Source organism: Astyanax mexicanus, chromosome 13 (assembly GCF_023375975.1).
Source record: "Astyanax mexicanus isolate ESR-SI-001 chromosome 13, AstMex3_surface, whole genome shotgun sequence".
In the NCBI taxonomy this organism is placed as follows: Eukaryota; Metazoa; Chordata; class Actinopteri; order Characiformes; family Acestrorhamphidae; genus Astyanax; species Astyanax mexicanus.
In genome coordinates, this window is record NC_064420.1 from 14625167 (window position 1) to 14640430 (window position 15264).

Sequence of the window (15264 nt, forward strand, 5' to 3'; positions counted from 1 at the left end):
GCACTCTGTTCTGCCTCACTCTTCCTGGCTCTACCGCTTTCAAGCTTGTTTTTCCTCTTCCTGTCTCACTCTATCTCTCCACTTTGCTCTCATTCTGACCCCTTCGACCTCCTTCTACATCGTTCTACCTTGCTCTGCCTCACTGTACATAGTTTTACCTGGTTCGGTATCACTTAGACTCACTACTTTGCTCTCATTATGCCTCGCTCTACCTCATTTGTCTTGCTCTACCTCATTCTGTCTTACTCTGCTATGCTCTATCTCTTTCTACCTCATTCTTCCTTACTCTACCTTGCTTTACCTGGCTCTATCTCGCTATGCCTCACTCATTTACTCTTATACTCCCTTATTCTGCCTTGCTCTTCCCTGTTCTAACCTCATTGTACCTTGTTTTACCTGGTTTTATGTTGCTTTGCTTCACTACTTCACTTTACCTCCTTCTGCCTTGATGTACTTTGCTGTCTTGCTCAGCCTTGTTCTGCATCGTTCTAACTCATTGTACTTTGCTCCACCTTGTTCTGCCTCACACTACCTCATTATGCCTCCCTCTACCTTGTTCAACTACACTTTTTTTCTTCTTTTGCCTTACTCCACCCCATTCCACTACACTGTCTTCTTTTTCCTTACTCCACCTCATTTCACTACACTTTTTCATTCTGCCTCACTCTACCTCATTCCACTACACTGTCTTCTTTTGCCTTACTCCACATCATTCCACTTCACTGTCTTCTTTTGCCTTACTCCACCTCAATCTACTACACTGTCTTCTTTTGCCTTACTCCACCCCATTCCACTACACTGTCTTCTTTTGCCTTACTCCACCCAATTCCACTACACTGTCTTCTTTTTCCTTACTCCACCTCATTTCACTACACTGTCTTCTTTTGCCTTACTCCACCCCATTCCACTACACCTTCTAATTCTGCCTTACTCCACCTCAATCTACTACACTGTCTTCTTTTGCCTTATTCTACCACATTCCACTACACTGTCTTCTTTTGCCTTACTCCACCTCAATCTACTACACTGTCTTCTTTTTCCTTACTCCACCTCATTTCACTACACTGTCTTCTTTTGCCTTATTCTACCACTTCCACTACACTGTCTTCTTTTGCCTTACTCCACCTCAATCTACTACACTGTCTTCTTTTGCCTCACTCCACCTCATTCCACTACACTGTCTTCTTTTGCCTCACTCCACCCCATTCCACTACACTGTCTTCTTTTTCCTTACTCCACCTCATTTCACTACACTTTCATTCTGCCTCACTCTACCTCATTCCACTACACTGTCTTCTTTTGCCTTACTCCACATCATTCCACTACACTGTCTTCTTTTGCCTTACTCCACATCATTCCACTACACTGTCTTCTTTTGCCTTACTCCACATCATTCCACTTCACTGTCTTCTTTTGCCTTACTCCACCCTATTTCATTACACTTTTTCATTCTGTCACACTCTACCTCATTCCACTACACTGTCTTCTTTTGCCTTACTCCACCCTATTCCACTACACTTTTTCATTCTGCCTCACTCTACCTCATTCCACTACACTGTCTTCCTTTGCCTTACTCCACCTCATTCCTCTACACTGTTTTCTTTTGCCTTACTCCACCCTATTCCACTACACTGTCTTCTTTTGCCTTACTGCACCCTATTCCACTACACTTTCTCATTCTGCCTCACTCTACCTCATTCCACTACACTGTCTTCTTCTGCCTTACTAGACCTCATTCAACTACGGTGTCTTGTTCTGCCTCACTCTACCTCAATAAACTATGCTATCTCATTCTGCCTCACTCCACATCATTCAACTAGTCTCATTCTGCCTCACTCCACCTCAATAAACTATGCTGTCTCATTCTGCCTCACTCCACCTCATTCAACTACAGTGTCTTCTTCTGTCTCACTTAACATCCCCACCAGTTTTATTCCTGTCAGTTGATTCCTTCTGGCTGTTTTTTTTTTTTTTTAGATGAGTGTATGACTAGGGACAATTTTAGGATTCTAGCAGAATTTAAAGCAGGTGGTTCTGAGCCACGATGGGCTCCAAATCCCACCAGACTCTACAGCGACAGTCTGAAACCTGCCTTGCGAGACTCACAAAGCTGCTCGCCACAAGCCTTCATTCACTCTGTGCCGTCCGTGCCGCTTTTATCAGCATTTGTTAGCAGCACTTTCAGACAAAGTATCCTATCCCTGTGCCCATAATACACCCCTTGGCTAATGTCAGCTCAAAAGCTGACAGGGTGTGGCAGGTTCCAGCAGCGCTCTGCTCCCACTGCTGTGTTCCGCCTGCCTGCGAGGCTGAGCGCCATCCTGGCAGCGCTCCCTCTACGCAGGCCTGCTCAAGGCCACAGCTGCTACCAGCCGGCAGGAGAAAATTTCAATTTATCACAGTGGTGGCAGCAATTCCACTGCTAAAGCAAGCCTCCCACACACAAGCTGCTCGGCTCTCTGAGAGAAAGAAAATAAAGAGAAAGAGAGAGAGAGTGAGAGAAAGAGTGAGAGAGAGAGAGAGCGAGAGAGAGGAAGAGGTGCCATCCTCTCTCGGAGGCAGTCTCAGCAGCGCCCACACCAGCGTTTAAAAGGTGCAATAAAGAGAACCTTTATTAAAACTTGACAGAGCGTTATGAAAATTGCACCCCTATGTTGAGCCTTAATTTCAGCACAGAACGTTGGGAGGCGTGTGTCAAAAATTGGTTTGGTGTGTGCATTTACTATAGATCTCTACCTCGCTCTGCCTCACTTTACCTCCTTCTACCTTGCTCTGCCTCATTCTACCCGTCTCACTTTTCCACACTCCACCACATTCTGTCTGGTTCTACTGCTTTCTACCTACCTCATTCTGGCTCACTTAAATCAGTCTGACCTAATGTGCCTCTATCGTTCTGCCTCAATGTACCTTGTTTTATCTTGTTCTATTGTGCTCTGCCTCGCGCTACCTCACTCTACCTTGTTTTACCTCTTTATATCTCGCCCTCTCGCACAAATTTGCTGTCTCATTCTGCCTCAATCTACTTTGCTTTTACTTGCTCTATACCTAATTCTGCTCGTTTCGTCCTCACTCTACCTCTTTCAGCTTTGTTCTGCCTCACTTCACCTCATTCTGCCTGGTTCTTTCTCATTCTGTCTCACTTCTTTCCTGTCTCATTCTGTCTTAATCTACTTCGCTTTCGCTTGCTCTACCTCATTCTGCCTGGTTCTTTCTCACTCCACCTCTTCCTGCCTCATTCTTTCTCACTCCACCTGGTTTTGCCTTGTTCTATTTCAATCTGTCTCACTGCTTTAAAGTCTCATTCTGCCTCAATCTACTTTGTTTTTCCTTGCTCTACCTCATTCTGCCTGGTTCTTTCCCACTCTACCTCTTCCTGCCTCATTCTGCCTCACTCTACCTCTTTCTGCCTTGTTCTTCCTCACACTATCTCTTCCTACCTCGTTCTGAATCACTCCACATTGTTTTGCATCATTCTATTTCAATCTGTCTCACTACTTTCCTGTCTCATTCTGCCTCAATCTACTTTGTTTTCCCTTGCTCTACCTCATTCTGCCTGGTTCTTCCTCGCTCTACCCCTTTCTGCCTCGTTTTGCCTCACTCTACCTCTTTCTACATCACTCCACCTTGTTTTGCCTCGTTCTATTTCAATCTGTCTCACTACTTTGCTGTCTCATTCTGCCTCAATCTACTATGCTTTCTCTTGCTCTACCTCATTCTGTCTGCTTCTACCTCACTCTACCTCTTCCTGCCTCGTTCTGTATCACTCCACCTTGTTTTGCCTCATTCTATGTAGCTCTGCCTTACTACTTTCCTGTCTCATTCAACCTCATTCTGCTTATTTCTTCCTTGCTCTACCTCTTCCTGCCCCATTTTTTTGTTCTACTTTGCTCTTACCTGTTCCTCGTTCTACTTCGCTCTAACTTTACCTCATTCGACTTCACTCTCACTTTTGCTCATTCTACCTCATTCTACTTTACTCTCACTTTACCTCATTCGACTTCGCTCTTACTTTTCCTCATTCTACCTCATTCTACTTTACTCTCACTTTACCTCATTCGACTTCGCTCTTACTTTTCCTCATTCTACCTCATTCTACTTTACTCTCACTTTACCTCATTCGACTTCACTCTCACTTTTCCTCATTCTACCTCGTTCTACTTTACTCTCACTTTACCTCATTTTACTTCACTCTCACTTTTCCTCATTCTACTTTACTCTCACTTTACCTCATTCTACTTTACTCTCACTTTACCTCATTCGACTTCACTCTCACTTTTCCTCATTCTACCTCGTTCTACTTTACTCTCACTTTACCTCATTTTACTTCGCTCTCACTTTTCCTCATTCTACTTTACGCTCACTTTACCTCATTCTGCTTCGCTCTCACTTTTTTCTCATTCTACTTTACTCTCACTTTACCTCATTCGACTTCACTCTCACTTTTCCTCATTCTACCTCGTTCTACTTTACTCTCACTTTACCTCATTCTTCTTCTCGCTCACTTTACCTAATTCTACCTCATTCTACTTTACTCTCACTTAACCTCATTCGACTTCACTCTCACTTCACCTCATACTACCTCGTTCTACTTCACTCTCACTTTTCCTCATTCTACTTCGCTCTCATTTTTCCTCTTTCTACTTCGCTCTTACTTTACCTCATTCTACCCTATGCCTTGCTTAACCTCGCTCCGCCTACCTTTAGGTTTTTCTGCCTCACTCTACCTTTTTCTGCAAATTAATCTTTAAGTTAGTTAGCTAATGAGAAAAACCTGGACCCCATGCGTTCCACATTTATGTGGAAAGCCCACCGGAACGTTTACTCAGTGGGTACAAAGTGGGTATATCACCATGGTGTGATTCTAAAGAGCTCTCTCAAGCCTTCAGAAAGAAGGACATAGATGCAGATAAAGGGGAAGGACTTTATAAAAATCTCAGAACAATTAAATATCAGCTGCTCCACTGCTCGTAAAAATAATTTACAAGTGGAAAAACGTCCAGGGTGAACAGGTTCGGTAGATCACTGTGAAAACAAGAAACCGGAGAGAGAAAATAGAGCTTGTGAAGGCCACTTCTGAAAGGACTTTTATTCCTCACATTCAGGTCGCAATTTAGTGTCAAATCACAGCTTGAATGTTGAAAATGGCCGAGATGATTGTGCTCCTGGAAAGGTTTCTGAGTTCAAACAGAAGGAATAGTGAAGAGTTCAGGGTTCTGTTCAGAGTTGCTCTGTGGGGTCAGGGATATATATTCTTTATCACGATTCTTTATTCTTAAGTAGAAACTTAAGCACGAAGCACACGTCCTTGAAATGGGTAGACGAGGAGAATGCTCAAAAGACAGCAGGAGGTCGAGAGAAGGAAGGACACTGAAGTGTAGGAGAGTAAAGGATTAAATAAATTAATGTGTCTTTATAGGAGTACACTTCAAATAAATAGCTTAATCTAGGGCCAGACATTTGTTTAGTTAAATCACTGTCAGCTCTTGTCACCACTGAACCTGCCCTCTGCCATTTTCCCACTCCTATTTCCACACCCCAGATTGCCAGGAATAGAACACAACAGCACGCAAACAGTGGGCTGCAGCCACGGAAACAACTGAGCTTCAGTAAACATATACATTTGCTCATCAGCTCACAGATTATCAGCCCCATTCAGCATCACTATGGTGGCTTAAGCACATTAATAAGTATTAGCACGCTGACTATGGGCACTGTCCAAAAGAACTACCAGGCACATCAAACATCACTATGGTGGCGTGAGCACAATGGGTACCACCCCTGTCCAACATCACTCCCAAAGTACTACTGCAACATTAGCACACTAGCTATGGGCATTACCCCATATCAGTACCATGCCCTACAACATGACTTTAGTGGCGTGAGCAACATCCAACATCACCATGGTGGGATTAGCACATTGGCTACAATGCGTTTCACATCACTACCAAAGTATTAGCACTCTGGTTAAAGGCATCGTCCAACATCACTACAACGGAATTAGAACACCAGCTACCGGCCTTGTCCCAAAACTCTTCTGTGGCACTAGCATGGCCCGACTAGCCAATAAACAGATCTTTACATTATTAAGAATTCCAACTGGACAATTTATCCAGTGCTAACTGCTTACACCCGTGGTAGACAGAAGGAACGCACTGGAAACAGGCAGGCTTACATCATTGACATAAGAAAACATTTTTTTTTTTTTTTTTACAAATTTGAAAATGTTGTATTAAAAAAAAATTATAATATAAAAAAGTAACATACTGAATTTCTTTCAGCTTTAACTATGGAAATTGACAAAAAAATGGCTAGTCATGCATCTCCTGCTGACCACATCTACAGGTTCTCTCAGCTTTTGCCTGACAAGGGAACTGTGTCTGACTCTAAAACAGGCACTGAATTAAGTAACTATTACAGGAAAACTTAGGGGTTTAACAACCTGTTAACAAAACACCAGAATGCAGGAAACAGCGTATAATTCAGGCGGGACCACCCCGCCCTTGACCCTCTGTTTTGGTTGTTTTGGAGTAATAGAAAAAGTAGAAAGATGACTGCCTGACTGAAACACACAGTTAAAAAAAAAAAAAAAAGAATAAAGTGCCATTGTTTATTGTCTTCTAAAAATTAGAGGTTTACATCATTGACATAAGAAAACAACAAAAAAAATACTGAATTTCTTTCAGCTTTAGTTATGAAAATTGGCTAAAAATCGACTAGTCATGCATCCCCTACTGTCCAAAAAATCACTTACTGCAAACATGACAAGGTCAGGGCCAATCTAACAAGTTCAGCCCAAGAGCAAACCACATCTACAGGTTCTCTCAGCCTTCACTCAAGTACAGGACAGTCTTTTACACCATGTCTAAGCTTTTACTCCGGGAGAACAGTGCTGTCGGATGCCCTGACTGAAGGGATGTTATCCTGGCCTTCTCCAGCAGCCATTTCAGACTCAGCCAGCGCTCTTAAACAGGCTTCCTCATTAATCATTTATGACGAAGCTCTCTGAGCACGCTCGCTGCGGAAAGAGCGGCGGCGGCGGAGCAGGCGGGCTGCTTCTGAGGATGTGTGCTGAAATGGGGGACTTAATTATGTTCAAAGGCTCCGGCGCTGTTGTGTTGCGTATGCTTGATTATGCACAGAAGCCGTGCAGACGGCGAGCGGCTATTGGCGCCCATTCGTTCGCAGGCTAACCGCTGGCGACGTGAAAACACCACCTCTCTCTGTCTGATAGCCACGCACACGTTAAACTCTCTCATAGCGAGCAGAGAGGCGCAACAGGTGCCACGAGCAACGCTGACTGGATGAATCAGAGAGAGCATTCATGAAGTTCCTCAAAAACAGCTCCTCCAGGCTCTGCGGTTGTGACCAAATTGCAAAAAGCTCGATGGAGCAGCTGGAGCTTAACAGATTTTTTGATGCTGGTCATGAATACAGAGTGAGCTCAGTGTAGGAGCGTAAGGAGTGTGGAGTACATGAATATCGAGCTTCATGGTTTAAACAGTCGTTGGTTAATTCACTGGTTTGAATCCCAGTCATGCAGCTTGCCATCAGCTGCCGTAGCCCAGAGAGAGCACAATTGGCTTTGCTCTCTCTGGGTGGGTAGATGGTGCTCTTTCCCCTCATCACTCTAAAGTCGATCAGCACAAGGCGTCTGTGAGCTGATGTATCAGAACCGAGTCGCTGCGCTTTCCTCCGAGGGGACTGTGATGCTACTCAGCAATGCTGCATCAAAAAGGAGTAGTTCGATAAGAGCTGATGGTTGAGTTCACATGTGTCGAAGGAGGCATGTGCTAGTCCTCACCCTCCTGCTGTTGGGGCATCACTAGTGATAGGGGGAATTGACATAGCTAAATTAGGGGGAAAAGCGAGAGAGAGAGAGAGAGAGAGAGAGAGAGAGAGAGAGAGAGAGAGAGAAAAATCACAATTCCAAAGTATGGCTCGTCTTTTTATAATGTTGGCAAAAAAAGGTTTAAAAAATGGTTCCTGGGTGTAGGCATTGTGGCAACATTAGAAGAGAAAACTGTTGAAAACGAGGAAATAGGGTTGAAAAATGAAATAGCAAATAGGTTTTTTTCTCTCTTAGACCTAAGGTGGCTTCACCTTTTTTCTGGAGAAAAAAAAAAGAAAAAAAAAGACATGTCCAAACTGAGGCTAACGGACTGTTAAACCACATGTGTGACTCTTAAAAGGTTCTTTGATGAGGTAAATTGTTTGATTCTGTGCACACACATACATACACATAAATACATACACACATACATACAACATAATAAAACTTTAGGATCTCTTGTTAGAAGCTAGCCAAAATGGCATGCTAGCTAACTCAGTTGGGCTAAAATGTGACATATAGGAGCTTTTGTGTTAAACTGTGGCTAAATGTTTGTTAAGCTAAGCTTGAAGTGTTTTGGAGAGCCCAGTGACCTGCACAGAGCTAGAGCTGCTGACAAGGGAGCTGTGTCTGACTCTAAAATAGCCACTGAATTGAGTCACTATTTCAGGAGAAATAGGTGTTTAACAACCTGTTAACAATATATCAGAATGCAGGAAATGGCATCTAATTCGTTAAAAATGTTATGAGGCAGGACCACCCCGCACTTGACCCTTTGTTTTTGTTGTTTTGGAACAATAGAAAATGTCTATATATGACTGAGTGACTGAAAAGTACACACATTTGATTATGCGAGGATCTCCTTCAAAAAAACAAAGAAAAAAAAGTGCATTTCTTCTTGTCTTTAAAAAATAATTTGATTTGTAGGCAAATAAAAGGTACGCCTAACTAAGAACACAGCAGAATTCTGTAACCACTGATAAACACAATGTCTGTTTAATGGCTACCTTTAAAAATTAAACAGACAGACTGTGACAGCAGAACTCACCTCTCATGATGTGGCGCACAGCCTTCACGGACCCGCCCCTCAGGTTCAGGATCTGATGCACTCTCTGCTGCAGCTGTGAGACGAACACAAAATAAAATCAGGTCGTACAACAAAACCACGTGAGAAATAGGGACAGACATCTATTGCTGAGGTTAACAGAGGTCTGTATTACTGTACCTGTGGAATTCCAGCACTGCTGATCTCCACCATGATGTAGCAGATGAGCTGCAGGACGAAGAGTCCAGCGTCTAAACGCCGCAGATAAAACTCATCCTCCATCGCGTCGTCCAGAATTTCTCCTCGACGCACCATTTCCTGAAAAACAAACAAACATTAATCCAAGAATACCTGCTTAAGAAAGATGTGCTGTCAGAAATACGCAAGCATATACTATGATGTGCACAAAGCAACATGTTAGCAGTACCTCAATGTCATTTTTTTTATGTTTCTATTGTTCTAATCACATAAAAAAGTGAGTTTTTTTTCTACTAAGGCCACATGACCGTAAAAAAACGGTTTGTTTGGTCCGAATTAAATGATAACCATCTTTCTACCTGCCATTACAGATAGAATTTGACCCAAGAGAATAAAGATCAGACCAGAGTAACAATCAGCCTGGAAAGTGATGCTGTTGAGCAGGTAAACAGCTACCAATTGTGTCTTGTTTGTAGCGGAATATTTAGCCAATATAGCAGCATGGTTACACTTTCTTCTGACATAAATCAGGCTCTGAGTGTGTGGTATTGAGTTATGGAAATCTGCTGTTTAAACAGCAAAGTAAGAGGTTCTCTGTTATTAAAAAATGTGCTTTATGTTAGGAAACATTTCTGGCTGTACCTAGAATTATATGTATCTGTTCTGCCAGCTTAATATCAAACTTTAAGGCATTAGCTTTCACTGCTAGGCTATCATATTCAAAAATTGTTTTAGAAACTGTTTAGATGTTGTAGATTCATGTTTGTGTCTTCCCTGGATAGAGAGACTTTCAGAAACATGAACGTGAAAAACCATACTCTGCTCTGGAGACTTTGTTTTCTGCCATTTTCATAATGTGTAATAAATGTGTTTCTTCAAAGCTGCTTTAAGGCTACGTTCACATTACAAGTGACTCAAATCAGATTTTTTGCTCAGTGTGGCTCAGATCTAATTTTTAGATAGGGCTTTTTAGGTGATTTTAGATAGGGCTTGTTAGCCCTTTATATAGAGATTTTTCATATGTGCACTTCAAACCAAGGGCTATAAGATTCACTGGTAAGATGGTGGAACAAGTGACCAAAGAAACATGATTAGCACAACATTACCATAGTTTAATTTGTACGTTCAATATTTTATGACAAAATTATTTAAAACAAGCATAAAAAAGATCGCTAGTAGTTTGTCTCGGTAGCTAGCTAGCTAGCTAACGTTTCTGTTTCACCTAAAATGGTGACGGCAGGGGCTGTAGCATTTAAAAAGCTAATCAAAGCTAATTTCAGCTCACCATCACAGAGAAATTAAGGAATGGAGAATAAATCATTCCTGTACCACATCCCCCCTTTCTGAAGACATACAATAAAATACGCCCTAAAATTAACTAGTTAACCAGCAGCAGCTAGGTTTCTGAACTTCTGATGACGTATCGGGTAGGGGTGTGACGAGACACTAATATCACGAGACGAGATGAGACACGATACTGGGTTCACGAGAACGAGACGAGATTTAAAAATACAATTAAAAAAAAAAAAACGTCCAAAATCATATAACGCAAACTTAACAGACTGGTTTCTCTCACACATATTCTATAATAAATAGAAATAAGAATAAGAATAATAATAAAAAAAAAAATAATAAAAAAAAAAAACTTTTCTAGGTCTTATATACTGCAAACAATAAGTAAAAACCACAACCAGTCATATTAAGCCTATGGTTTGTGTTTTTTTCTCCTAAATCTCTTGTAATTTAATTATTCATAACCATAATCAGTCATATTAAGACTGTGCTTGAAGTGCAAACAGAGACAGAACCTTTTTTAAATACAGTACAGAGCTAAGGGATTAGTACAACTGCCTATGAAACTTGAGACTATGAGATTTACTTATAGTATTTACTAGGCTGTGAATCTTTGGGACGGTAAGAGGACTGTCGCGCGGAGCTTTTTTTTTAACTGTACTGCGGAGCTCACCTACTGTCGCGCGTAGCTCTTTTTAACTGTCGCGCAGAGCTCACCTACTGTTTTTTTTTTTTTTTTTTTTGCGAGACAGGTTTAAGCTTGACGAGAAATATCGTTTTAATCTCACGAGATCTCGTCACACCCCTAGTATCGGGTGCTTGAAGGGTTCCAATTCACAGGGGGAGGATTTCACCTCTTAAAAACAAGGGGTAGGGGTAAAGTGGTTGGGCCACTGGGTGACACACACACACACAAACACACAAACACACACACACATCCCCATATGCATCAATCTTAAACACTTAGTCCATACGTCAATATCTTAGCCTTGTCAATACGCTCTAAACAGGAATTCATCACCATTAGAAAGCTCGGGGAGGTTTTCTGAGGCCAAAACAAAGCCGCTAGAGGCGTAAAACCACTCCATCATTTAATTCAGCTGACAGTTACTCGCGTCTCCTGGCTGGTAACGAGCTGTTGCTTTATTAAAGTTCCTCACAGAAACTTCTAACCCCGGTCTTGTGGAGAGCGTGGCACAAAGAAAGAACAGACAGACCCGTAAACAGGTTTACATTCTTTAGCATCTGGAACCAGGGCAATATAGAAAAGAGCCTACAGAGGAAAACAACAAGCTGAAAACTAGACTAATGTAATGTCGTGACTCATTAAAAACGCTCCACCCACACCATCTGTGATGAAGTCAACAAGGACACCGTTCGCCACTAAAGTCATGGAACTGCCAGGCCTGTAGATGCCCAGGCAAAACTTCAATCCCACAGAAATCACACAAGACTGTCTGAAACTAGTCCAAAAATTTGCTGGCAGTGCAGAACAAACTTTAGAGTTAATAAACTGGATACTGCATCATCCTTCATTCCTTCAATATCATGATGGATCTCCATGATAAACGATAAAATAAACAGAAAAAAACAACCCTCTTCTGCAGATGGTAGGGAGAATGTTCTTAAACTAAGCAAACACAGCCATAGAAGACCAGGCTCTGTAACTCAATACTTTAAACTAGCACTGGACAATTATCCACCATCAATATTTTATCGCAAGTGTATAATATTAACACACATTTTCAATATTTTAGTATCACTTTCACTTTCAATATTTCAGTGGCACTTTTCCACCGGCATGGTACCAGAGCTGGTTTCCGAACGGTTCTGTGCTTTTTCACCGCATAATCCCAGGTGCCGTTCTGGCCCCATAATCTTGCTGGTCTGGAACCAGCAAACCTGTGATGTCAGCAGCCAAAAGGTGGCGCGTTCAAGCGTCACCATCTTAAACACAGTCTCTGTCTATAACAGTCCTTTCGTGTCTCACACAAATGCTGAAAAAGGTTCTTCTGTACGGTTAAATATGCCCTCTTTTATAGCAGCAAAAAGTTGCAAAAGGAACGCAGGTTCCACCATGTTGTTTTCAATTTGTCCACCGACTTCTGTTTCCGGCTTATAAAACACGCCCACATTCACATACATAGTGAGTGACTCCTTATAGCAGTGAAAAGGCTCTGGCACCTGCACTTTGTTGGTGAAGACTAGCACATGCCTCCTCTGATACATATGAAGTCAGCCACCGCCTATCTTGAAACTGCTGTTCATGTAGCATTGCCGAGTAGCATTACAGCGCACTCAGAGGAAAGTGTAGCGACTTGGTTTCGATACATCAGCTCACAGACGCCTTGTGCTGATCGGCATCACCCTAGGAGTGATGAGGGGAAATAACGCCATCTAAACTCCTAGAGAGAGGAAGGCCTACTGTGCCCTCTCAGGTCTCCGGCAGCTGATCGCAAGCTACAGGAACGGGATTTGAAGCAGCGATCTCATGATCTTAGTGGCAGCACTCGGAACCCCTTTTACTTCATAGTTTTGAGGTCTTCAGTATGAATTTACAAAAGTAGAAAAAATAAAAAATAAAGAAAAAAACATTCAAAAAGAAAGGGTGTTAAACTATTGACTGGTAATTAAAGTCTCAGTTTTTTGGGTCAGTGGAGGTCTAGTAAAGTAAGAATGTGATACAAGGTTGCTGCCCCTTTACTGAGCACATGACAGTAAAACTCTTAAAATTTGAATCTTACTCACTTTGGAAATGGGTATATTATATTGAATTCACTAAGAGGCTCCTTTTGAGGCTGCACATCTTTTATGCTATAAATGAGGCAAGCCTTAAAAATATTCACAATTATTTGTGCACTATGGTCTCCCCATAATAAGGCATAATGCTTGGACCCCGATGATTGCCACTTTTTGATGGATGATCAGCTCTCACAGTGGGTTACGAGGATCCACAGAAATCAATACACTCTACATCAATGTCAGACCAAAACTACATATTTGCTGATTGATTTTGGTGTTGGCTTTTCAATAACAGTCATTTATACAGATTAACCCTTTTTTTACTGTTAGTAAAGATACTAAAGAAATATAAATATTTAAAAAAATATCATACTTCAGTTACATCCTATTTCCCACAAAAACTGAATACTAGATCTGTAATAAGGGAATGTTCTTACGGCAGCACATTATTCTACCATATTTTTTACACTATAAGGAGAAATTAAAATCTTTTAATTTTGCCAAAAATCATCAGTGCACCTTATAATCTGGTGCTCCTTATGTATGAATTCTTCATTATCTATGAAGTCAGGTTGCAAAGAGCAGTAAAGCAACTCCGCTGAAGTATAGTCTTATACAGGAGTTTCAGTTCAGTTCTCCAGCAGTATTAGCATTAGCCAATAACAGTGCTAATCGCTAGCTCTTTCCCCATTCAGAGGCGAGTATTATCAGCCTGTAGCCTGCTGCTAACCCCGGCAAGCACTGCTGGAGCAGCATTAACATTAGCTGCTAACCATCGCTAACTAGCGCTAGCTCTTTCGCCTGTCAGTAGTGAGTCTATAGGCCTGTAGTCTACACATTAACCGCTTTAAAACAAGCTACATGGGATGAACCACTAGCTAATATCAGCCTGGCTTACCGGAAAATTCAGGGTTTCTCAGTGTAGCGCTGTTGGGTGGCATCAGCTGCTAACTGCAGCTAGCTGCTAGTGGTTAGCTGCTAATGCTAAGGTAGCTTTAGTAGAAATCTGGAAATCTAAGCATACTATAAATAAACGGAATCAATTGAGTTTACTCACCCAAATAAACAGTTTTTCAGGAGAGAAATCTGTGTAGATTAATATGCAGTGCTCGTTTTTTTTATTATTATAGTTTTGTTTACTAAGCTTAGCTGGGTGGTGAGATCTGCTGAATAAGAAGGGAAACATGGCGACACCCCTGTTCCTTACTAGTGTCGCATAATGTGCCTTATAATCCAGTGTGCCTGGTGTATGAAAATACACCAGAAAATAGATGTTTATTGATGGTGCTCCTTATCGTGAAAAAAAAACGGTATTTATTTTCTAGAAGTGTTACAATACTTATTTTATCTATATATATATTTTTTTATGTATCAACTCAAGCTTTTTACTTCAGTAAAAGTGTAAAAGTACTGGTTCATGACTTAAATGGCAAAGTTTAAAAGTAAAAGTAATATAAGGGGAAAAATACCTAGAAGAACAAAAGCTTACGCTGCACCACCGGGTGCTATAGAGCACTACACCTCCTCTCTCGCCAAAACACATTTTTTAAAAAGCCATTATGGCTATAAATGTTATATTAAAATGCTAATGTTGAAAAATGTAGGATGCACAAGGCGGCCTTTTTCAGCTGCACATATGCCCATTGAAAATGAATGTATTAATTGGGACATTTCAGTTCTGCATATTAGGCTAATACATCTGCTATGTATGGAGATGGAGAGATTTATCTGGATAGGGTCTTTCGAACGATAAGAAGCCGGAATAGAAGGCTATTTTTAAAAACTGTAAGGAGTAGAAAGTTTAGATAATTGGGTGAAAATTGGGTGTGCCATATCGTATTGTGCGAAATAATATCGCCAACATTTTGGAATATCGTGAACGATATTATACCCTAAAATATCGTGCCATATCGCCCACCCCTAATTATCACATCAGGGTACTACTTTTTTGTTTTCTTTCTGTTTTTAGCAAAAGAAAATTTAACACTGTTCTTATTTTTATTTTTTTCCATTATTTTTCTACTAGAGACAGATTATATCTGTCCAGTATCATTTATTTTACTTTAATTCTGGATATATGGAGAAATTTGGAGTGCATTATTAATATCATTACATTCTGGATCATTGACTTCTGTTACAAATCTGATAAAATTCTTGT

At 41.2% G+C, this 15264-nt stretch overlaps 1 protein-coding gene and 1 long non-coding RNA gene across 10 annotated transcripts in view; both read right to left on the reverse strand.

Moving 5' to 3' along the window:
* Positions 1-15264, reverse strand: part of ctnnbl1 (catenin, beta like 1) — a 107029-nt gene that overhangs the window by 13925 nt on the left and 77840 nt on the right. Inside the window, exons 14-15 of the mRNA XM_049462716.1 lie at positions 9054-9191; positions 8877-8949 (exon numbers count right to left, since the gene is read on the reverse strand). Coding sequence (XP_049318673.1) covers positions 8877-8949; positions 9054-9191 — 211 coding nt within the window. The remainder of the gene's footprint in view (positions 1-8876; positions 8950-9053; positions 9192-15264) is intronic.
* LOC125780530 (uncharacterized) lies at positions 647-5198 on the reverse strand. Of its 9 annotated transcripts, none has more exons than XR_007423760.1 (4): positions 4420-5198; positions 1481-4366; positions 861-913; positions 647-670 (listed from the first exon to the last, which is right to left on the reverse strand). It is a non-coding gene; the product is annotated as an uncharacterized LOC125780530 (long non-coding RNA). The 9 variants fall into 9 exon arrangements; XR_007423757.1 differs by lacking the exon at positions 647-670 and having other exon boundaries at positions 677-913; positions 1481-4138; positions 4227-4366; XR_007423756.1 differs by lacking the exon at positions 647-670 and having other exon boundaries at positions 677-913; positions 1481-4174; positions 4227-4366.